Source organism: Acinonyx jubatus, chromosome E1 (assembly GCF_027475565.1).
Source record: "Acinonyx jubatus isolate Ajub_Pintada_27869175 chromosome E1, VMU_Ajub_asm_v1.0, whole genome shotgun sequence".
NCBI lineage: Eukaryota > Metazoa > Chordata > Mammalia > Carnivora > Felidae > Acinonyx > Acinonyx jubatus.
This window is the reverse complement of record NC_069397.1, coordinates 26729799-26753919: the sequence shown is the minus strand read 5'-3', so window position 1 is coordinate 26753919 and position 24121 is coordinate 26729799. Positions and strand designations below refer to the sequence as shown.

Genomic DNA, 24121 nt, shown 5'->3' with positions numbered 1-24121 from the left:
GTTTTTTACCTCTGTTTTTGATAGGGTTTTCACAACATGGTATGATTGGGGTGACTCAGCCACGAAAAGTAGCTGCTATATCAGTTGCTCAGAGGGTTGCTGAAGAAATGAAATGCACTTTGGGATCCAAAGTAGGGTACCAAGTTCGTTTTGATGATTGCAGCTCTAAGGTACAAAAGTTTTATTGCTATAAGTCCTGTAAACTTATAGACAGATTGGAGAAAGTTATGAAAGATTTTAACTTCAAATTTGCACTTGTATTTTATTTTATTTTATTTTTTTTAATTTTTTTTCAACGTTTATTTATTTTTTGGGGGACAGAGAGAGACAGAGCATGAACGGGGGAGGGGCAGAGAGAGAGGGAGACACAGAATCGGAAACAGGCTCCAGGCTCTGAGCCATCAGCCCAGAGCCTGACGTGGGGCTCGAACTCATGGACCGCGAGATCGTGACCTGGCTGAAGTCGGACGCTTAACCGACTGCGCCACCCAGGCGCCCTATTTTATTTATTTTTTAAAGTTTTTATTTTTAAGTAATCTCTACACCCAATATGGGGCTTGCATTATCTTACCACTTTTCCCCTTGGATCTCACAACCCTGAGATCCAAGAATTGCATGCTCTTCTGATTGAGCCAGCCCCTGCATTTATAATTTTAAGAAACAAAGCCTCAGATTAGAATTAATCTTGTTTGTGCACCTGAGCCCAGTCAGTTAAGCTTCCGACTCTCGATTTTGGCTCAGGTCGTGATCTCATGGTTTGGGGTTTTGAGCCCCATTTTGGGCTCCGCAGTGATAGCTTAGAGCCTGCTTGGGATTCTCTTTCTCCCTCTCTCTCTCTCTGCCTCTGCCCTGCTCACAGTCTCACTCTCTCTCAAAAATAAACTTAAAAAAAAAAAAGAATTAATTTTTTTTGCCCATTGTTAATGATTTGTTGCCCATTGTGAATGAATTAGCTTTCCTATTTTCTCTCTTCTCAGTTAGTTTATAAGTGGCATGTTTATTTTTTTAAGGATTCTCTTATTTTTTAGCTGTAAGAATCCTTGATATATAATTTACATTTGCATTCTCTAAAACAATTTTTATAGTATTAAAATATATATAATGTAAAATTTACCATTTTAATAATTTTTAGGTGTACAGTTCATTGGCATGAAATACATTCACAATCTTATGTATCCATCACCACTCTTTATTTTCAGAACTTTTTTATCATCTCAAACAGACACTATATCTACTAAACGTTAGCCCCTCCATCCCCCCTCCCTCCAGCTTGTGGTAACTTTTATTCTACTTTCCGTCTCTATGAATTTGCCTTTACTAAGTACCAATTATAAGTTGAATCATATAATATTTGGTCCTTTGTGTCTGGATTGTTTCATTTATCATAATATTTTCAAGGTTCATCCATGTTGTATATTTGTATTGCTAAAGTCAATGGAAAATGGACAACTTAGAAAAGTCAGTAAGCAAGTATTTATCGAGTATCTTCTGTATTCATGGTACCAACAAGTTTAAAATTGTTTTATTTTTAGTAGTTAATGGTCACAATTTATATTCCCTCAGGATTTTTTAAATCTTGTATCAGATACAAAACAATCCCTATTCGAATATGGTTCATAATAGGAATGGCCATCATTTATGGTACACAGTGACTCCCCAAAATACTGTCTTTGCCTTCCTAGTGGGAAGTGGGGAATTTTCTTTCTTTTGTCTTCCCTTGTTTTATGTTTATATTGCTGTTAACTCGTAGCCTTTGGTTCTTATTCTCACCTTGTTTTTAATGCTAGTTGGCTTACATAGTTTTTAAAATAAGAGAGTAGTGAGGGAAGAAGAGAGTGAGAAGAAATTGTGCACCTATTTCGTCTACCTTTTCTCCTGAGTCCTCTAAAACAGTGGCTGAGACGGAGATGGATCGCATTTCATTGCTGCTTCCTACAGCTTGCTCATGTGAAGGCATTGCATTATCTTACCACTTTCCCCTGACTACTTTATATCTCCGTATTGTCACTTTTGTTGCTTTATCCTAGAATATCCACCTTAGTTCCTTATCTCTGTCCCTGTGTAGGTCACATGTTTTATAATTTACCATCCTTGTTGTTAGGCTATTTTATGTACTTTTTTATTTAGTCAGATTAGTTAGAATACCTAATGTCTGTACATTTGGGGGAAATTTTAGTCTGTAAAGTAGGGGTGAATTTCTGTAACACTGTATATGTAAGTTGATATACTCTGCTGTTTGAACATTAGGAAACTGCAATCAAATATATGACTGATGGATGTTTACTGAAACATATTCTGGGAGATCCAAATCTTACCAAGTTCAGCGTCATCATTTTAGATGAAGCCCATGAGAGAACTCTAACTACAGTGAGTATTTTAATATAATGGTTATTTATTAGTTTATTTCTTTGGGGTAACTTTTACCTTGTAGAGAATTGTCTGGTCTTACTTACATTTTAATCTGTTGAAATAGGAGTTCTTTGGTTAGGAAAGCAAAATATTTAAAACAAGTTGGCTTTTAGGTATACTTGTTACTTATTAGAAATTTACTTTTTTTCAGGACATCTTATTTGGCTTATTAAAGAAATTATTTCAGGAGAAGTCTCCTAACAGGAAAGAGCATTTGAAGGTTGTGGTGATGTCAGCAACTATGGAATTAGCCAAGCTCTCTGCATTCTTTGGAAATTGTCCAATATTTGATATACCTGGAAGGCTGTATCCAGTCAGAGAAAAATTCTGCAATTTGATTGGCCCACGAGACAGAGAAAATACTGCATATATCCAAGCGGTAGTACTTGACATCCTTTTTATGTCTTTTTTTTATATTCTGATTCTAGTTGATTAAGTAGTTTAGTAATTCATTTGTTCCCTTTTATTTTAATGGCAGCCCTCATAGTTCCTTGCACTTTTGAGAACCAAATTTAATTTTTCTGTGGAACAAGGGGAAATGATTGGGAGTGGGGTACTCTATTTCCACTCTATTATATTATAGCATATTATGCTTGTGTTTCTTGCTTTAGATTGTGAAGGTGACCATGGATATCCATTTGAATGAAATGGCTGGAGACATATTGGTTTTCCTGACTGGTGAGCATTCAGTATCAGGTTTAAAAATTTAACTATTTATGAGAAGCAAATGTGGCACAATAGAGTGTTACTTTTGTTGGGAAATCTGGGCTCATATTTAACTCATATTGCCTTTTTATGATTTATCTGAATAGTTGTAGATGTCATGCCTTATATAAGAAATATAACAGAATTCTATACTGCCATAAAAACTGCCAGTCTCATTAGTAAACATACATAAAATACACTGACCTTTTAGTAAAAAGATATTAAATGGTAAAGTATTAATATTTTTCTTAGTCTGCCTTATATAGAGGTGTGACCACACTAAACAGTCCTGGATCTGAATGATTAATTCCATTATTTCAAAAGACATCCTACCAGCTCCTTTCTTCTTTGAGTGGTGGGATGGTACTGTGTGATAGCAGTACACGAGGTGTTAAATCCATGTCTCAGAGACAGGCCTTTTTTGGAAGTCAAAAATAGATTAGTTAAATCCTAAACTAGTGTGATTCTTCAATTAGCAGCATCCTACTAACAGAAATGAGTCATTTCATCGCTCTCCTCCTACTCTGCCTTGTACTGTCAGAAGTGAGACATTGTAACAATTGCTGCCTTTTTCAGATTACTTTAAGTATTTTGAAATACACCTAAATGCGGTATCTCTTGGACTAGATACTCCTATATTAATGATTAACTTTACTGAGTCTTTCTCAAATACTGTGTTAACAAGATAAAAGTCTTGAAGATTATAAACATTTTTATTCCTGAAGAGGTTTAAATTGCTTGGGAACTGGTGTTCAGTTTTTAATTTTATTGTTGAGATTTGGTACAGTTTATGTGTTCATCTCCTTTAGATCAAATGAGATTTAAAATAACTGTTATGCAAAACTAATTTTAATCTAGAAGGCTTTTTTCCCCCATTCTTAAATAATATTTGCTGTTCATTTGCTGACGTTATTTTCCTCCCTCATTTCAGGTCAGTTTGAAATTGAAAAAAGTTGTGAGTTACTTTTTCAGATGGCGGAGTCTGTTGACTATGATTATGATGTTCAAGATACAACTCTGGATGGTTTGTTAATATTGCCATGTTACGGATCTATGACAACAGGTAATTCCTCACTAGAATAGATAATTTGACTAATTTTTTAAAAAACTTTATTGAAAAATCACATATGTACAGAATAGTGCACAGATCCCGAGTAATTTAGGTCAATTAATTTTACAAACAACTCATTTTTGTAACCAGCACCTAGATCATAAAACAGAACGTTAAGGGAACCAGCCTTCCTTAGGGAAGGGATTTTCCCTTGAAGTCTTTTCATATTCATTTTTTCAAGAGACTTGGACAACCCTTGGTGTTGTTTAAGAGTGGACTGTGTCTCTCCCAACAGAATAAAAATATTGTTGGTAATTTTTTTGAAATGAGGACTATTATTTCTTTTTTTCTTTTTCTTTTTTTTCCTGTGCACATGTGCAAGTCGGGGAGGGGAAGAGAGAGGATGCCAAGCATGCTCTCTACTGACAGTGTAGAGCCTGATGCAGGGCTCCATGCCACAAACTGCAAGATCATGACCCGAGATGAAAACAAGAGTTGGATGCTCAACTGACTGAGCCACCAAGGTGCCCCAGGGCTATAATTTCTTGATAAGAGTACCATAAGTCAAACCTAATTTGCCAGTGCCAAAGAATTTCTAGAAACATACATCTAGGTACATCTGAGACATAAACACAGTAGATGGTTTTCTTTTGAAATAGCACATATTAATCTGATTTTCAAGAATGATGATGTTCTTTTGTAATTTCAAAGAGCAAATGCAAACTCTTACCCTGATATTTGTTCATAATAAATAGTGATGAATTAGGTTTAGGATTTGTTTAGTAAAACTACTTTATTACGGAATCTGATATGTAAAACTAAAGAGAAGTTATTTATAATTTGATTGTGATTAGCATTTAATGTAAAAATAATATGAGTGTTTTTATATTTTATGTGTATTTTTGTTTTGTTGAGGAGGTGGTTCTTACTCTCTTTTTTTTTTTAATTTTTTTTTTTAATGTTTATTATTTTTGAGAGAGACAGAGACAGAAAGCAGGGAAGGGGCAAAGAGAGAAGGAGACACAGAATCGGAAGCAGGCTCCAGGCTCTGAGCTGTCAGCACAGAGCCCGATGCAGGGCTCGAACTCACAGAGCACGAGATCATGACCTGAGCCGAAGTCGGCTGCTTAACCGACTGAGCCACCCAGGCGGCCCAGTTCTTACTCTTATATTAACAAAAAAAGTTTAGGAATATATATTTTTATAAATAACTGTAGACCACATGCTGGTTTGGAAATCTCTTTTGTGATGATATTAGGCCCTTGCCCTCAATATTGAAATCTTCTTTTAGGTTTTTATATCTTTAAGGGAATTCTTAGGGTCATTATTTGATATTTTAAGGTTTTCATTGTTTTCTGGAGATTTGATCCTCTGGCTCCTTTATAATTTACTTTGTTAACTGCTAAGGTAATTCAAAACTAATTATGGTTGCTTTGTTATTTTTTTAAAATTATTTTTTTAATGTTTATTTTTAAGAGAGAGAGAGAAAAAGAGAGAGTGAGAATGGGAGAGGGACAGAAAGAGAGGGTGACACAGAATCTGAACTGTCAGCACAGAGCTGGACACGGGGCTCAAACCATGAACCAGGAGGTCATGACCTGAGCTGAAGTCAGATGCTTAACTGACTGAGCTACCCAGGCGCCCCACGGTTGCTTTGTTATTAACTATTAATAATATAAATGCATTTTTCTGTATAAATAGTTTCATTCTTTGTCATATTGAAAATAACATGCTGAGTCTGCTAGTGCATCTTGTTTAATGTCCTGAAATCCAGTTTTTATACTTTTAAAGGTTGCTAATGACCTATTTCTCAAATCTCATGACTATTTTTTTTTCCATTAGTTTGTATTTTGGTTTTGTGATAATAAGTCTCCCTGAAATGCTGTCATCTGGGATAATATTTAATTACCTAGTTCTCCTGACCACTCTTTCTCTAGGTGTGCTGCCCTCCCACCCTTCCCAGCCTTTGTTTCTCTTTAAATGTGACTATTGCTTAAGGTTTTATCCTTAGTTTTCTGTTTTCTTAGAATTTTTTGTTTTGGAGAGGTTGGATCCTAGGACTCACCTGTCACTTCTCTATGGATGACTGTCTCTAGTTCAGTCTCTCTCCTGAACTCTGGACCTCCTGGTTTTCCTAACGGGGCTTACTGGTCTGCATCATATCATCCTAGATCATTCAATCCAAATGTGACCACACCTATAGGTGTTTTGTGTATGTGTGTGTGTGTGGGGGGGGGGGTTGGTCTTTTGTCCAGATCATTCATTCATTCATTCTTTTTCATTTTTCATTGTCATCATTAGAGTTGGAATCTTCAATTTGCTTTCCTAAATTGTTAACATAATCTGCTAATCTGTTTTAATCTTTCAGAAGCACATCTCTGATTGTGTCAGTTTCTTGTTGGGTATCTTCAGCCATTCCTTATTACCAACTGAATTAAAATACTAACTAATAACTTGGCATTTATTATCCTTCCAGTGTGATTTCAACCTACTTTCAGCCTTAATTCCCAGTGTATGAGATTTTCTGTGTTGGTGTGTATGTGTGAATGGTAAAGATATAGAACTGGGTGTCAGGAGAACCATTACTGAAGGGCTTTGTTTGTTTATTTTAGTTTCCCTTCTGGTTCTAAGGGCACGATAAAGTTGAGCTACTGGTGATCCATTATGAGCATAATAATATTTATTGGAGCAATTTATAACAATGCAGAGAGGCATTCACATTGAGCTAATGAGGTACTGAGTAATGGGTAACGTGAAGTTGGGAGAGAGTGGCAGATTCCTGGGATCATAGGCTCTTCTTTTTAAAAGCCTGGTTACTATAATACTTATAATATTTTCTTTATTATTGCTACTTTGGGTGATGGAGAGAAACACTATATGTTATTTCTTTTATTTCCCATTATGCTTTAGGAATAGAAAACTTGGACTTGGGAGTGAGGAGAGCAAAGAAGGGTTTCCTGCCTGTGGCCTGTTGTGAGGGGGTTCAAAAATGACTCATACCTAGGTTTAGTGAGTAAGTGAAGATTTTGAGGTGGATATGTTATTTGCTTTTATTTCTGGGCTAGCTATGAGGGTGGCTTACTGTTTTAAAGGGACATCTTAAGGTATCTCTCTAATTGACAAAAAATTCTCAAATGTCAAATGTGAAGAGATGCTGTGGTATCCCTTCTACTGGCAAGATTATATGATCCTGCTCCCTGGGCTGAACTAACCCCCCACCCTTTGTGATGTTCTCTCAAGCTCAAAGTGTAGGCAGTATTTTTTACTCCTTTTCTTTCCACATCTTCTTTGTGGTTGCATCTGCTATTTCCTTAACTTGAACTCCTCCTTTGCCTTTTATTCTCCCCTCTTACTGGCTGAAATCCTGCTATTTTGTTTCATGAGTGCAACCACCTCCATAAAAACCTCCCGATTTCCCACCTCACAACTGGCTTTGATCTCGTCTTCGTTTAATCCTCACTGTGCTTTCCTGTTCCTCTTGTGGCACTTCACACATCTTACCTTGTGTTATGGTCGCCTCATCTCCTTTATGAGATTATGAACTACTTGAGTATTATATGTTGAAAAAGTCCTGATCAGATGTTTGTTAAATTGAGTTCCAGAGTTTTCACTTTCTGCTAGACATTCTGTTGATGTTTTGCATCAAATGCTAGCTATGTCTAGAACCTTATTCTTGTTTCCCTCAAACCTTTTTGCTCTTCTGACTTCCCTCTTGCAAAACCTGTTCAAAGTTTTGCAGTTTTTCAGGTATACTGAAATATACCTGTTATTTCATAAGTGACAAATATTTGCATGGAATTTGGCAGTTATCTAATTCAGTGTTCTTAACCTTTTTTGAGGATGGAGTCTCAGATTCTTTTTAAAAGATAAAGCCATGGTTTCTTTCTCTAGAAAAATGCAAATATACCCATGTATTTATTTTTTGCATAATCAGACTTCTTTATTTTACAGATAGAGACTAAGTGATGTTCCTGAGGTCACAGGGTAAAACTGCATTTCATAACTGGTTATCTATTCAGTAGGGACTGAAAAAATGAGTACATGTTTCCAGAATACATGAAGAAAAGGAAAGGAGATTTGCCTTGGATTAGTGTGCAATATTTTCTCTTCTTTTTTTAGAGAGAGAAAGAGCACAAATGGAGAGGGACAGAGGGAAAGAGAGAATCTTAAGCAGGCTTCATGCTCAGTGTGAAAATTTTTCTTTTGTCTTGTAAAGAGTGCATAGTTGTAAAATAGAATCAGAAAAGTAAGAAAAGTAATTAAGATTAGATCTCACCAACATGATTAAGTAATAATCACTATTAATATTTTGAGGTATATGAACTTTTTCTTTATATATTTAAATATATTTTTATTGTTTAGTTTTTTCTAACAAAAAATGGCATTATATTATGTGTTTTCTTTTGTTTTTCTCTTCAGCCCTTTGTAGAAATTTTTAAAATATAGAAAAGTGCAAAAACAATCTATTTCCCACTATGCAGAATTAACACACTCTTAATGTCTCAGCATTTTTGCTCCAATATTCACTTAAGAAATAGTTAGTCAATTAAGGAAAAATGATACGATTTTCATTATAAAGAATTCAAGCAGTGTACAAAATTACAAAGGTGAAAGTAAAGAAATCATCTCAAGTTTGTCCATACAAAAATAAACATCTTTAACATTAGGAAAAAATTTAGATCTGTGTGTGTATGTATGTGTGTCCATACAGAAGGATAAGTAAATATATAGGCAGGTTGATAGAAATACTTATACTCTTAGTTGCTTTTTAAAAAAGTATTTAATTTTACTTGAATTTACTTGAAGGAATTGTTAAACTTTGAGTAAATCTTTACCACATGAGAATATTTTATAAAAGATTGCTTTAAAGTTTGAAAAGACGAAAAGTATTAAGAAGCTGAAGTTAATATCTTCGTTTTAGATCTTACCTGTTGATTGTCTGATTTGAAAGATAAGGACTTAAGTACTTTTATTCTTCTGTATCCTTCCCTTCTGATTGTTAGTTATTTTTACACTGTTTAGATGTATCAATATTTATCATCAATCCTTTCACTATGGTTTTTCCATTTTTTTTAATGTTTATCTACTTTTGAGAGAGAGAGGCGGGGAGAGGGGCAGAGACAGTGGGAGAAACAGACTCCAAAGCAGACTCCAGGCTCTGAGGTGGCAGTGAGGAGCCCAACATGGGGCTTGCACTCATGAACCACAAGATCATGACCTGAGCCAAAGTCAGATGCTTAACCGACTGAGCCACCTAGATACCCCTGGTTTTTCTATTCTCAAGTTACTTTTGGTTAATTTTAGATTGCCTGGATTTTTTAAACTTTTTTTTGTTAATAGATAAAAGGGCTCTTACGTGTTACTTTTTATTGTTATTTTTTTATGTTTGAGAATGTCCGGCTTTTGCCTTTATACTTGAACTACATCATGGCTGGGTTTTATGTTCTTGGGTCACACTTTCTTTTCCTTAGAACTTGGTAGACGTTGTCCAGTTGTCTTCTGGCATTGAATGTTGCTGCAGAGAAGTCTGAGGCCAAGCCTGATTTTTTTTCCCTTCCTTGTAAGTCATTTGCTTTTTCTGTCTGATTGCCTGGAAATTTCTCTTTATTTTTAAAGTTCAGTGGTTTTAGTTAGGATATTTTTTGATGTTGAGTGTTTTATATTAAAATTTCCTGGAATTTGATGTGCTTTCTTAAAAAAATCAACTTTATTGAGGTATAATTTACATAGAATAAACTGCTGGTTTTTAAATAGACAGTTCAATGAATTTTGACAAACGTATGTACCCATGTAATGACGACCAACCATAAACAAGTTGAACTTTTATGATGTGTTGTTTTAATCTGCAAATTCAAACCTTTATTTCATGGAGACTCTATAGTGTTGTATCTGTGACTATAATTTTTATCTATCTATTGGTTTCTGTATTTCAGGGATATCAATTATTCTTATGTTGGATTGCCTGTCATCCATATTTTTTAACTTCCTCCTAGTTACTTTTTCAGTTGAATTTACTGATTATCTCAGGCCTTTTTTTGGTGTCGAGAGTTTGATTTTCAGCTGTTAGTGAGAATTCTCGATATTTCTGACTCACCCAAAAATGACTTCTTGGGGGAGGGGTAGAGTTAGAACTGAGCAGTGTTATGCCTCTTTCTTCTCCAGAATCATCATCTTTTCCCCCATTGATTGATGGTTTATGTTTATTACTTTAGGTTATGTTCTTTTCCTTCTCTTTCTCTCCTTCTCTCTCTGTCTCACTCTCAGAAATAGTTCTGGTTTGGAATCTTCTTGGGGGAAGTTGGGACAAGAAATTCTATGAGGAAGTTTCAGTTGGCCTTGACATATAATATGTCATATGCACATATTCTAGGAGTGTTACTCCGTTATGAGTATTGAGTGATCTCTCGGTATCTTCATTTCTTGGTAGACTTTGGATTATCTTTTTTGCCTCTTTGCCAGTGCTTCCCTCCCCCCTTAATAACATCCTAGTACTTTATTACATCCTAATGAAAGTATTCCATTTCCCCTTTCCTTCCTGGAGAGTGAGAATGTGCTTTAAGATATATGTATTTAACTTTTTTCCAAATCTTTATAAACCAACATAAAAGTGGTATGTGTTGGGGTGCCTGGCTGGCTTAGTCGGAAGGGGATGTGACTTTTGATCTTGGGGTCATGAGTTCAAACCTCACATTGGGTGTAGAGATTACTAAAAAAAATAAACTTAAAAAAAACCTAGTATGTGTTTATCCTTGTGGAATATGGTATTAAAGTGTGTGGGTTAGGCGTACCTGGGGGGCTCGGTTGAGCGTCCGACTTTGGCTCAGGTCATGATCTCAACAGTTTGTGAGATCGAGCCCTGCATGGGGCCCTGCACTGACAGTGTAGACCCTGCTTGGGATTTCTCTCTCTCCCTCCCTCCCTCTCTCTCTGTGTCCCTCCCCCAGTTCCACGTACACACACATGCTCTCTCAAAATAAATACATAAGCTTAATAAAAATTAAAGAAAATAAAGTGGATGAAATGTAAATGAAATAAATGTGAGTCTTGTCAAAACAGCAGTTTCAAGACTTTTTAATTGATTATAGTGAACAAAATGGTAAATGAAACTGAAATTTTGCTTGAACTGAAGACTTAAAAATTAGATATTTTTAGAAATGGGTTGATTGAAAAACAGATTTGATTAGAGATAAATATGTTCAGAAAGGATGTTTTTAATTTATGTAAAGTTTTGGGGCACCTGGGTGGCTCAGTCAGTTAAGCATCCACTTCGGCTCAGGTCATGATTTCATGGTTCATGAGTTCAAGCCCTGTGTCAGGCTCTGTGCTGACAGCCCAGAACCTGGAGCCTGCTTCAGATTCTGTGTCTCCTTCTCTCTCCCCCTCCCCTACTCGTGCTTTGTCTCTCTTTCTCTCAAAAATAAATAAACATGTAAAAAAATGTAAACATTTATGTAAAGTTTTAGGGTAGTGAGGAATTTTAAAGGTAGAAGGATCTTTATTATTTATATAATGCATTTTTAATTTATCAGTTTATTGGACTTTTTTGAGCACTTTCTATGGTCCAGACATTGTTCTGTGTAGTGGGGGATATATGTCTTGAACAAAAGAAAGTCCTTGCTTTCATGGAGCTACATTGTAGCAGAATAAATAGACCATAAATAATGTATAAACATATAACTTGAACTACAAAGTAGTATACAACTCGTTTGAACCATCTGGAAGAAATGAGCTACCTAAATCTAATACCTAAAAAATTATTCTTAACACTTAAGTTTTTTACCAAAAAACTATAAATCTAAAAGAAGTAGATCTTTTTGGAATTATTTTTGTATTCACCTCAAAACTTCCCCACAGATTTATAAGCTGCCTTTCTAGCACTTTTTTTACTTGTGAAATTAAATTCTGAATAATGTGGAAGAAAAGCAACATTACTTGTTTCAAATTTGTTTGTCTGTATGTAAATCTTGGCAAGTCACTTGAGCTCTCTGGGATTTAGTTTTCTCATCTGTAAAATGAAATGGCTGGCCTAGTTCCATGATTTTAAAACTGTTCATCTGTGCCACTCCTTTTTTTGTGTGTGTGCACTCCTTTTCTCCCTTATAATAGTAGTTTAGCTTTGGTCTGTTACATATACTGGGAATACATGGATCTTTGAAAGGTTTTATTTGAGAACAGGTTTTGTACCTTATTATTTCAAAGCAGGTTTTGTAAGATTTTCTTGGCTACGGAAAGGAAAACAATTTGACATTGCTCAGGTAGAAAAGGTGACTTTTCTAAACACATATGGGCATATCTCATGTAAAACTAATACAGCCAGGTGTTTAATTTTTTTTCCTTAAGGTGTATATATATGTACTTATTGTTCTAATATATAATGTACAATAGTAAATACATATAACAGTTTAAAAAGATGTTATAGAAACTATAGATAGAAATGCTAATAATTTCTTTTCATACCCCAGTGGATTGACTTGTGTACTCACTGGCATAATCACTCCTAATTTTTGGAAATTATTGAAATACAGTGATCCACTCAGATTCCTTGCTTCAGAGTTCCTTGATCTCTATAGCTTAAGTGATCTTTTTCTTTACCCCACCTCAGCCACCCATTCAGAAGCTTCTATCTTAGACTTTATCATTACCATCATTTTTGATCTCAGTTTTAAACATCTTTCTGATGACTACTTCCTATATTTTTGCCAGACACTCCACTGTTTCTAATCCAACAGGTTTCAGAATGCTTTGACACCTGTCCTTTATCAACTGTCACTTATCTTCTTTCACCCATACTATAATCATTCCCTTGCAAACATACTTAACTCTCTTGTCTTATTTTGTGCTTAACCTTGCAAGAGAGCAAGTCTGGCCAAATCTGTCTGCTACTTATTTTACACCCAGTCCTTTTTAGGCCTGGGAAGTGCCAGGAGCCCAGAAGTACTCTCTTGTCAACTCTCGTGGCTAATTCATTCTTTTCTCCTTTTAGACTTTCCTCCATGTATATTAACCAGTTCTGTATGGTTCACAAGTTTATTTTTCATCTTTGCCAGAGAGTAGCCTAATCAAATTGGCATCTTTTGGACCTTATTCCAAATTCCAGGAGATTCAGATTGTCCCAGCTTGGGGGGAGATGTTTATCTTTGGTGCCATAAACTATGGCTGGAGGAACAAGGTACAATACTACAAGCATTACTGCTTGGGTTCATCCTTTAGAATGTATGGCTAAGGGGAAGGAGTATGGTGTTACTTGCTTAGAGAGGTAGCCATGAGTAATCAGAAAGACTCCCTAAAAAGTAAAAACCACCTAGCTAATCAGTCTTTAAGGCAAAGAGAGGTCCTTAATGGTGTCATCCATGGATGGGCTTCAGAGAATCCCTGAACACGCTGAAATTATTTGAAATTTTTGTATGTGTGTATATATGTGTCTTTTAATGGAGAAGAGGGCCACAGTTTTTAAAATATTCTCAAAGGGAACTATGACCTACATAAAAGGACCCTGCTGTAGAGTTTATTTTAGCAATAATAATCTGTGATTTAATGGATCTAGAAATCTTAGCAGCAAGAGGTGAGGAGGCAAAGATAAGTTTTGCTGTTTTGAATTCAAGATAATTAAAGAGGTGAAGGAAACGTAACTTTTAATGAAAAGAAGTAAGTTTCTCAAAAGTGGAGTTTGACAAATGCATATTGTAAATTTACATTTTCTCTTTATGTGTATTTTAGATCAGCAGAGGAGAATATTTTTGCCACCTCCACCTGGAATTAGAAAATGTGTCATATCCACCAATATTTCTGCAACATCTTTGACAATAGATGGAATCAGGTACAACTTTTAAGGTTTCTTTAAAAAAAAATTTTTTTTTTAATCTTTATTCATCTTTGAGAGATAGAGTGCGAGCAGGGGAGGGGCAGAGAGAGAGGGAGACACAGAATCTGAAGGAGGCTCCAGGCTCTGAGCTGTCAACACAGAGCCCAATGTGGGGCTCGAACTCATGAACCACGAGATCATGACCTGAGCCAAATTTGGGTGCCCAACTGACTGGGCCACCCAGGTGCCCCTAAGTTTTCTTTTAAAGCTAAGGAAGCCACTTAATTTTGTGTTTCCTCCTCTGTGTCATACACTAATTTCCTTCTCACATACTTGTAATCACCTATCACTTTTTTGTAATTATTGATTGCCATGGTTAGAAAATAGAGTAGGAGGTACACAGTATACTTTTAGTATACTTTTTAACTACTTTTATTTGGCAATTTGTAGCTTTCTCTTCCAAAATTTAAGATTATACATAATGTTTCACAGGTTTCATTATTCATTAGATAGAAAACCAAAGCTATTTTTATTTGTCTCTGCTCATTATCAGCCTATACCTAAGATGATCTGATATTCCTTTCTCATCTGACACTTTCACTTGGTGGAGTAAGTGTTGTATATCTAAGTGTTTATCTGAAGGTACTGTTTCTCACTTTTCACCTTTTTGTGAAATGAACTACAATGCGAGTCTCTTATCTTTTTTTAAAATGTTTCTTATTTTTGAGAGAGAGAGAGAGAGAGCATGAACAGGGGAGGGGCAGAGAGAGAGGGAGACACAGAATCTGAAACAGGCTCCAGGCTCTGAGCTGTCAGCACAGAGCCCAGCGTGGGGCTTGAACCCCTGAACCGCAAGATCATGACCTGAGCCGAAGTTGGACGCTTAACCAACTGAGCCACCCAGGTGCCCTGCGAGTCTCTTATTTTTTTATGTAATCAATAACACATCAAATTTTTGAGTAAATTTAGTGGAGAAACACTTGGAAAATTTAAATCTAGACTGATGGTTAATGTGAAGTTCTTTTAGACTGTTAACCCACAGCCCTTTTGGGTATTTATCTTTAATTCAGTATATTTTATGTCCTTGACTAATATTTTATGTCCTGCTTGCCATAGGAAGGCTGGATGTGAATCTCAAAGATTGTATATATTTCTTTTGGGTAAAATGATTAGATCTGAGAGGCAGTTTAATTTTCTTTGCTTTTCTTCTTTACTTTAAAAATAATGATTTCACTAAGGGCTTAAGAGAGCAGTTGTCTGAAGTAAGTTAACCTCTGCAATTTTCTGTTTCCAGCAATGGCAAAAGTCATTAAATAGTGTGTTTTGGAATGTTCCATTAGTGAATGGTAAACCTATTACTCCTAACTTAGTTTTTTACTTGACTTGTTCTCTGTTTAATTGACTTAAATGGTATTGTTGGTCTAGAGGTGACTTTAGGTTTGTTTTTTAGAGGAGAAATTCACATAATATAAAATTAACAGTTAAAAGTGAATAGTTAGTATTTAGTACTTCTATGATGTTGTACTACAACTAATACTAACTCTTTCTCTTCTAAAACATTTTTATTACCCCTGTGCCCTTTAAGCAAATTACTCCCCATGCCCTCCTCCATTCTAGCCTTTGGCAACCACCAGTGTATTTTCTATTTTTATGAAATCCTATTCTGGATATTTTATCTATAAGGAGTCATACAATATGTCTTGCTTTCACTCATATGCTTTTGAGAGGTTCATTCACATTGTAGCATGTATCAGCACTTCATTCATTTTTATGGCTGAATAATATTCCATTACATGTATATACCATAATTTGTTCATCCATTTATCCCTTAATGGCTAATGGACATTTAGGTTATTTCTGCCTTTGGGCTCTTACGAATAGTGCTTCTATGAAAATATGTCTACGAACATTGGTTGAGTACTTGTTTCAGTTCTTTTGGGTAGACGCTTAAGAATGCAGTTTCTCAATAATGTGGTAATTCTGTTAAACCTTTAGAGGAAACTTTAAACTGTTTTGCACATTGGCTTAACCATATTCCCATTAGTGATGTACAGGGTTGCAGTTTCTTGACTTTCAAGTTTTACGTTTAACATAAAAGTCATTATGTAGTTGTTAGTTTGGTAGAAAAGGAGAATACAAAGTGACCAAAATGCAACAAGTCTTTCCTTATTTTCTAAAAACATAACTGTTTTTCATTCCTCTTAGATATGTGGTAGATGGTGGCTTTGTGAAGCAGTTAAATCACAATCCCAGATTAGGGTTGGATATCCTGGAGGTGGTTCCAATTTCAAAGTAAGTCTCTAAAGCTTTTTTATTCAGAGAACAGTTTATTAGATCATTTCTAGCTGGCTTGGGGGTATGATGTTAACTACTTAGGAAACCTGCAGTATGTTTTGGGGACTTTTGTGTTTTGTTTTGTTTTTTCCTTTTAAAGGAGTGAGGCGTTACAGCGAAGTGGCCGAGCTGGCAGGACTTCCTCAGGAAAATGCTTTCGGATCTATAGTAAAGATTTTTGGAACCAGTGTATGCCTGACCATGTGATCCCTGAGATCAAGAGAACTAGTTTGACATCTGTAGTTCTGACCTTAAAGTGCCTTGCCATACACGATGTTATAAGGTATGTAGACAATTTGAAAAAAGAAAAATTTGTTAGGGTGGAGCCAGAATTCTTTTGAAGTATTTGATTCCTATATCACAGCTTTTCACGGTTTACCTAAGCCCAAATAAAAGGCTTCTTTGGGGCGCCTGGGTGGCTCAGTCGGTTGAGCGTCCGACTTCACCCAGGTCATGATCTCACAGCTTGTGAGTTTAAGCCCTGCGTTAGGCTTTGTGCTGACAGCTTGGAGCCTGGAGCCTACTTCAGATTCTGTGCCTCCCTCTCTCTCTGCCCCAACCCACTTTCATTCTGTCTTTGTCTCTCTCAAAAATAAACAAACATTAAAAAAATTTTTTAAAAAAAGCTTCTTTGCATTGCTTTCCTGTGATTTGATCCCTTGCTCATATTTTAACCTTGGCTTAATGGGGTGCTTCATGCTGAAGTTTATTTGGATCATTTAGTGACCACTGTTTATCTGTAATGAAAGGTATATAATGACCCTTATTCCAATCAGAAAGTGGTTTTCTCATAGCATCTTTTGTATGACTAACATTGTACCAAGTATTGTGAGAGGCAGAATAATACTCGGTAGTAGTATTTTGCTTTCACTGAACTTAAGTTATTTTAAGGAAGCAAGATTCAGACACATGAAGCAAACAGTAGAACAACTGTTAAATTACTCATGTTAAACTATATAATCAATTGGTATAGGATGAAATATTGTTGTAGGGGCTTGAAATTTCATATTATATGTGATAGAGGAAATAATGAAGGAAAGTACTGTCTTGCTCTTAATTTTAGTTTTATTTGTCTATGAATGTGAAAGTGTCAGGAACCCTGGGAGGTGACCATGCATTCTGTAAGTTCATAAGAAGGGAAGTAATTACTAGATATATCCAAATATGTGTTATATACTCTTGGAAAACCAATTAAAAATTTTTTTGGATAGTGTTAAGACTAGAGATGTTCTAAATGAGAATGTAGATAATTAAAAAGAGGAAAGTATATAATATATGAAATTCTAACTGTAATCATGAATGATACCAGCGAGAAAGAAGAATCATCTAAAAGGAGTTCCATATGGCTAAACAAAAAGCTTTCAGATGAGCCCAATTTAAAAACAATATTCATAGTATTATTTTTGTGAATAATATATAATCACAAAACAGCATACAATCAAGAATAAATATGTATTAGAAAGATAGGAATAATATCAAGAGTGGCATGTAATCAAGAATAAATGTATGTTAGAAAAATAAGAATAATAATTACCTAATAACTTCTGCACTATTTTTCCATCTTAAGTTTTAAGACTAGAATGTACTAAAAGTCCCCAAAATAGAGACAAAAAAAAAAAATTCTCTTTCCTCTCTCCCTTTTTTTTAAGAAAAGATTTTGTTTTTGAGTAATCTCTACACCTAACCTGGTGTTTAAACTCACAACCCTGAGATCAAGAGTCACATGCTACACTGACTGAGCCAGCCGGGCACCCCTCTCCTCTCTCTTTTTAATGTGTATAGAAATAGAACCAGTATTTGGGATAGATGTTATAGTACTCATAGATGACAGAAAGAAAATGGAGCTTTTCATTTATTGCTTCTTTTTTCTCCATTATCAAGAATGTTTTTAAAACATGAACACAAGTCTAAATAAAAAGGAATTGATGACCAAGATGGATTAAGAAATGAGATAAAACCTAATGACTATAAATGAGTGTCTTGAGGCTTTAGGAATTATTTCCATGGCACTAAAATAACTTGTAGGTTTTGGGTTATCTATAAGAAATTATGCAGAACAGGTTGCCAGAAAATTGTGAGAAATACAAATGTCTTGATTTTTTCATTTAGGAAAAGGGCAGAATCTGTAAACAACTGCCCAGTGTGCTTGAAATTGGTCTTAGCAAATTCTAGCATATTTTTATTAGAAAATGTTTTTAGAGAATTTAATGGTGATTTATAGTAATCAGTATGAATCAAAATGTTTCACAAAGAATATGTCATAATAAACCATTTCCTTTTCAGTTTGAATACAGGACTGTCCACATAATGGGTGCACTATAAGTATTTATTGAATGATAACCTAATGTCTCTTGTTTTCTACACAGTATTTAATAAGATTACATTTGACATCTTTGTGAATAAGGTGATAGAACTGCTGAATAGAGTAGTTGCCAAAGAGCCAAATTCAGAAAGTATTGATTAATTGTGTAGTATATCCTAGATGGAGGATGTGCTGATAGTAAACTGACTTTTGCTCTTTCTTCATAAGCATTTTAAATGCCAGTATTAAGTAAAGATATTGAAGTCACAATTATCAGATTTCTGGAAAATGTCTCAATATCTAATCAATGATTAAAACTGGAAGGTTTAGAATGATCTCACAGGTCAAATCAACAAGGCAAAAGTCTGAAAGGTTACATCTTATATCCTGTGTTTTGGTTGTACATTAAGGAAATTCATGTGGAAAAGATCTAAAATGATCAGATCACCACAACTCAATATGAGCTTGCAATTATTAATTCTGTTTAGAAAACAAGAAAAAATTTCTGCTGGTGTAGACTTTGGTTATGTTAATAGACTGCAAAGTTCAAATGACTGGAATTATAGCATTCCTGTTCTGTGTTGGTCGCTCTACCTTTGGAGTTCAGTTTTGGATATTACCACATTTTATGAGGAGTTTGACAAACTAGAGTGTTTCTAAAAGATAGTAATTAGGTATAGCGGGTCTCTTGGGAAGCAAATAATACAAGGAGTGCTTGACAGAATTGGTAATTGGTATAATCAAGGGAGAGAAATAATGGTAGTTTTTACAAATCTGAAAGGGCTCTTCTATAGAAGAAACGGATGACTGGTTTGGTACTGCTCTAGGACAGGGGTCGAAAACTATGGTCCAGGCTCACTGGCTGTTTTTGTAAAGAAAGTTTTATTGGAACACAGCCATGTCTGTTCATTCATGTATGGCTGCTTTCACTACAATAGCAGAATTGAATAATTGTGACAGAGACCATATGGCCTGCAGAACCTAAAATATTTACTATCTGGCCTTTTACAGAAAGTGTTTGCCGACTCTTGCTCTAGAAGATGCCAGGACTTGTTGGTACAAGTTGTAGGAAAACTGACTGTAGAACAGTCTACAAGATTTTTGTTTATTTGTTTTTAAATAGAGCTGTGAATCCTGGAATGGACTTTTGTGTAAGGTATTGGACCTTTTGTCCTTTGTTGGACCTTTTTCAAGGTGAGAAATTGGAGTAGATGATTTACCGTCTCAAGACTTATAGTGGAAAAAGTAATCTAGTGCAGATAGCATTAAGCAATTATTGTTCTAGTTAAAACAAAAAAATATATATATGTAATACATACATTCATGTTTGGTTATATGCCACCCTTGTGAATGTGATTGTCTTATGTTCATTAATGGTATTGTGGTTATGTAAGAGATCGTCTTTTATTTTCAGAGGATGCATGCTGAAGTATTTTGGGAGTGAATTGGCATTGTGTTTGCAACTTGTTTTCAGATAGTTCAGGAGAAAATAAGAATATACATACAGCAAATATAGAAAAATTAATCAAATATATTTACCATTTTATTAAAAAACATGTTTAAGTGCTCTTAAACAACTTGTAGTGTTTGGCCACTTTCAATTAATTTTCTCCACTGGTTTATAAAACTGTAATAAAAATTGTGGGCTACAGAACAGAGTAGATTTGACATTGACTAATGAAGAATGGGGCAGGGTTAAGATAAACAGAGAAGAATGGTGAGTGTTCCAGCTAAGGGGGAATCAAAAAGAAGTGCTTCTTGAATTTAAAGGAAGAGTGTGATTCAGAAAAAATAATTTCCTCTGCTGAATGCCGGTTATGATCATAAAATGCTTAGGAAAAAGAAAGAGCTTGAAAAATAGGAGAAGTAAAACCTTATAAAGAAATTTTCGAGTCTGTATGAAATCTTAATCATGGTCAGGGAATGGAATCTTATTTCATATCTCATTTAAACACACAGGTTTCCCTATTTGGATCCACCTAATGAGAGGCTTATTTTGGAAGCTCTTAAACAACTTTACCAGTGTGATGCTATTGACAGGTAAACAACAACAAAAATTAAACCACAACAGATTAACATCTGTTAATCTCTTAACATCTCTTTCTGTTTTGTTTTATTTTATTTTATCTTAATTTTTAATTTTTATTTTAAGTAAACTCTGTGCCACATATGGAGGTCAAACAACCCCATGATTAAGAGTCATATGCTCTATTGACTGAGCCAGCCAGGCACTGCAATCTCCTTTTAAAATAGGGTTCCTAATAGTTTCTTTTATCAGCAGAAAATGATTTGTTTGAATTGAATGGATTGTTTTACCTGAAATTAGAATTTGCCCTCAGTTTTTCTTTCCCACAATTCTGAATTTAAAAATTATATGATAAAGGTCTCTGGGTGGTTCAGTCGGTTAAGCATCTGATTCTTGATCTCAGCTCAGGTCTTGATCTCAGGGTTGTGAGTTCAAGTCCCGTGCTGGGCTGTATGCAGGGTGTGAAGCCTACTTAAAAAAACAAATGAATAAAAATTTTATGATAAAATTATGTTTATATTTAGTATTATTTAACAGGTAATTTTTGAGTATCGTTTCAGTGCCAGGCATTAATCTGGGTATATCAAAATAATAACAGAGCCAGAGTCCTTGTTCTCATGATTGTGTAATGGGGAAATTTTTGGTAATTATCATTCTCTCATTTCTTTAAGGACATCATCCTCTATGCCTCTATACCGATTTGTATGGTCTTTTATCATACTACTTTATTGTGTCTCATTGTTTAGTTTTTTGGATGTATTGGCCTTCCAAAGCAGGGAATTTATCATCTTCATGTTTCTTTTATCAATGACCAGTGTATCATATTTCTTGTATTGAATTGAATTTCTGGAGTTGATTTAAGGTAATATAAATTATATCTGATTTATTCTGAATTCCGAATGAATTTCATTTGTACTCTCCCAAGGTAGAAAGACTTAAGAACCTTTTCTTTCTATTAAGGAGTGGCCATGTGACCAGATTGGGTTTGTCTATGGTGGAATTTCCTCTCCCTCCACATCTGACATGTGCAGTAATCAAGGCTGCTTCTCTAGATTGTGAAGATCTACTACTTCCAATAGCAGCAATGTTGTCTGTGGAAAATGTCTTCATTAGACCTGGTAAGAAGTTTATTGGTGAGTTTTTAAAAAATTAATAGGTTTTATTTTTTAGACCAGTTTTAGGTTTACAGAAAAATTAAGGGTAAGTAGAGACATTTTCCTCATTATTAACGTCTTTCATTAGTGTGGTACATTTGTTATTGATGAACCAGTATTGATACATTATCATTAACTAAAAGGATCACTGTATTGTATATTCTTTGAGTTTTGACAAATCTGTAATGACACATTTCCACCATTACAATAATATACTAACTGATTTTACTGCCCTAAATATCTCTTGTGTTCCATCTGTTCATCCCTACATACCTTACCCCAAACTCTCGCAATCACTGATCTTTTTACATCTCCATAGTTTTGCCTTTTCCAGAATGCCAGGTAGTTGGAATCATACAGTACGTAGCCTTTTCAGACTGTCTTCTGTAGCTTAGCAATGTGCATTTAAGGTTCCTTGTCTTTTTGTAGCATAATAGCTCATTTCTTTGTTGCTGAACAATGTTCCATTTTATGGAATTTGTTTATCTTTTCACGTGTTGAAGGACATCTTGGTGGCTTTTAAGTTTTGGCAGTTATGAACAAAGCTGCTGTAAATGTCCCATGCGCAGGTTTTTGTGTTGACATTGGATTTCAATTCACTGCTGAGTTATAGTATAATATGTTTATATCTGTAAGAAACTGCTAAACTCTCTTCCAAAGTGTCTGTACCGTTTTGTATTCTGACCAGCCATGAGTCTGAGAATTGCTCTTTCTTCACATCCTCACCAGCATATGGTGTTGTCAGTGTTTTGGATTTTGGCCATTCTAATAGGTGTGTAGTGATATCTTGTTATTTTTAAAATTTTTTTTAAATTAAAAAAAAATTTTTTTTAATGTTTATTTATTTTTGAGAGAGAGAGAGAGCATGAACAGGGGAGGAGCAGAGAGAGAGGGAGACACAGAATCTGAAATAGGCTCCAGGCTCTGAGCTGTCAGCACAGAGCCCGATGCGGGGCTCGAACTCACAAACTGAGATCATGACCTGAGCTGAGGCCGGACGCTCAACTGACTGAGCTACCCAGGCGCCCCTGTATCTTGTTATTTTAACTTGGAGATCCCTGATGACATATGATGTTAATCATCTTTTTATATGCTTATTTGCCATTTTGTATCTTTTTGGTGAGGTATCCATTTAGATTTTTAAATTTTATTTTTAAGTAATTCACTTTGGCTCAGTAATTTGACCTGAGCCAAAGTGGGATGCTTAACCAACTGAGCCACCCAGGCACCACCAACCCCCTCAGGTCTTTTTAAATCAGGTTGTTTATTTTCTTATTGTTGAGTTTTAAGAGTTCTTGGTATATTTGGAAAACAGTCCTTTATCAGGTATATCTTTTGCAACTATTTTCTCCCATTCTGTGGTTTGTCCTCTCATTCTTTTGACATGGTCTTTCACAGAGCAGAAGCTTTTAATTTTATTGAAGTCCAGTTTTCAGTTACTTCTTTCATGGGTCATGCCTTTGCTGTTACATTTGAAAAGTCATCACTATACTCAATGTCCTTTAGATTTTCTCCTATGTTATCTTCTAGGAATTGGATATCCATTTGTTCCAGCCCCATTTTTCAAAAGGCTATCCTTTTTCCATTGAAAAGCTTTTCCCCCTCGTCAAAGATCATTTAACTGTACTTTGTGGGTATATTTCTGGGCCCCGTATTCTGTTCCATTCATCTCTTTTTCTATTCTGTCAATACCACACTGTCTTGATTATTAGAGCTTTATAGTAACTCTTAAAGTTGGATAGGGTCAGTTCTTGGCCTTTGCTCCTCCCCTTCAACACTGGGTCTTTTCCCTTCCTACATAAACTTTACAACCAGTTTGTTGATATCCATAACATAAGTTGCTGGGAGTTTATTTGGAATTATGTTGAATCTATACATCAGGTTGGAAAGAACCGACATCTTGACAGTATTGAGCCTGCTTATCCATGTACATGAAGTATCTCTCCATTTATTTATATTCTCCAGTAATTCACTGGGCGGTTTTTATTACCATATATTTAGCCCTATGAGACATGAAACTGAGGATAAACGAATTTTACATTTTGTTATCCTTTAACTTAGTTGTTTGAAATAGAGAGTTATAATGTTCTTGGCTGAGAGTCCTTTCACTGGTAAAGAAAGATAGTATGGTGGACCTTTGCCCTGTTATAGTACATTAGTAATACATTAACTTTTTTTCCCTCTAGAAACAAAAGAAATCGAAGTTCAGCCCTTGTACTCTAAGAGAATTGTTTTGAAGTTTCCATGCCTTTAAACTTCTGCTTATTTCCTTTCTTGATGTGGGACACAACTTACTTCATCCCATGTCAGCTTTAATTTCTTCTAATGGGGGAAAATC

The 24121-nt window shown here is 35.1% G+C and overlaps 1 protein-coding gene across 1 annotated transcript in view; it reads left to right on the top strand.

Annotated features, from left to right (window-relative positions):
• The window catches only part of DHX40 (DEAH-box helicase 40), a 49274-nt gene that overhangs the window by 2451 nt on the left and 22702 nt on the right, over positions 1 to 24121 (top strand). The window contains exons 3-12 of the mRNA XM_015088425.3: positions 25 to 170; positions 2248 to 2367; positions 2561 to 2788; positions 3021 to 3087; positions 4046 to 4177; positions 13883 to 13982; positions 16173 to 16259; positions 16402 to 16584; positions 20563 to 20643; positions 21590 to 21747. Of these exons, the coding sequence (XP_014943911.2) occupies positions 25 to 170; positions 2248 to 2367; positions 2561 to 2788; positions 3021 to 3087; positions 4046 to 4177; positions 13883 to 13982; positions 16173 to 16259; positions 16402 to 16584; positions 20563 to 20643; positions 21590 to 21747 (1302 nt within the window). The remainder of the gene's footprint in view (positions 1 to 24; positions 171 to 2247; positions 2368 to 2560; positions 2789 to 3020; positions 3088 to 4045; positions 4178 to 13882; positions 13983 to 16172; positions 16260 to 16401; positions 16585 to 20562; positions 20644 to 21589; positions 21748 to 24121) is intronic.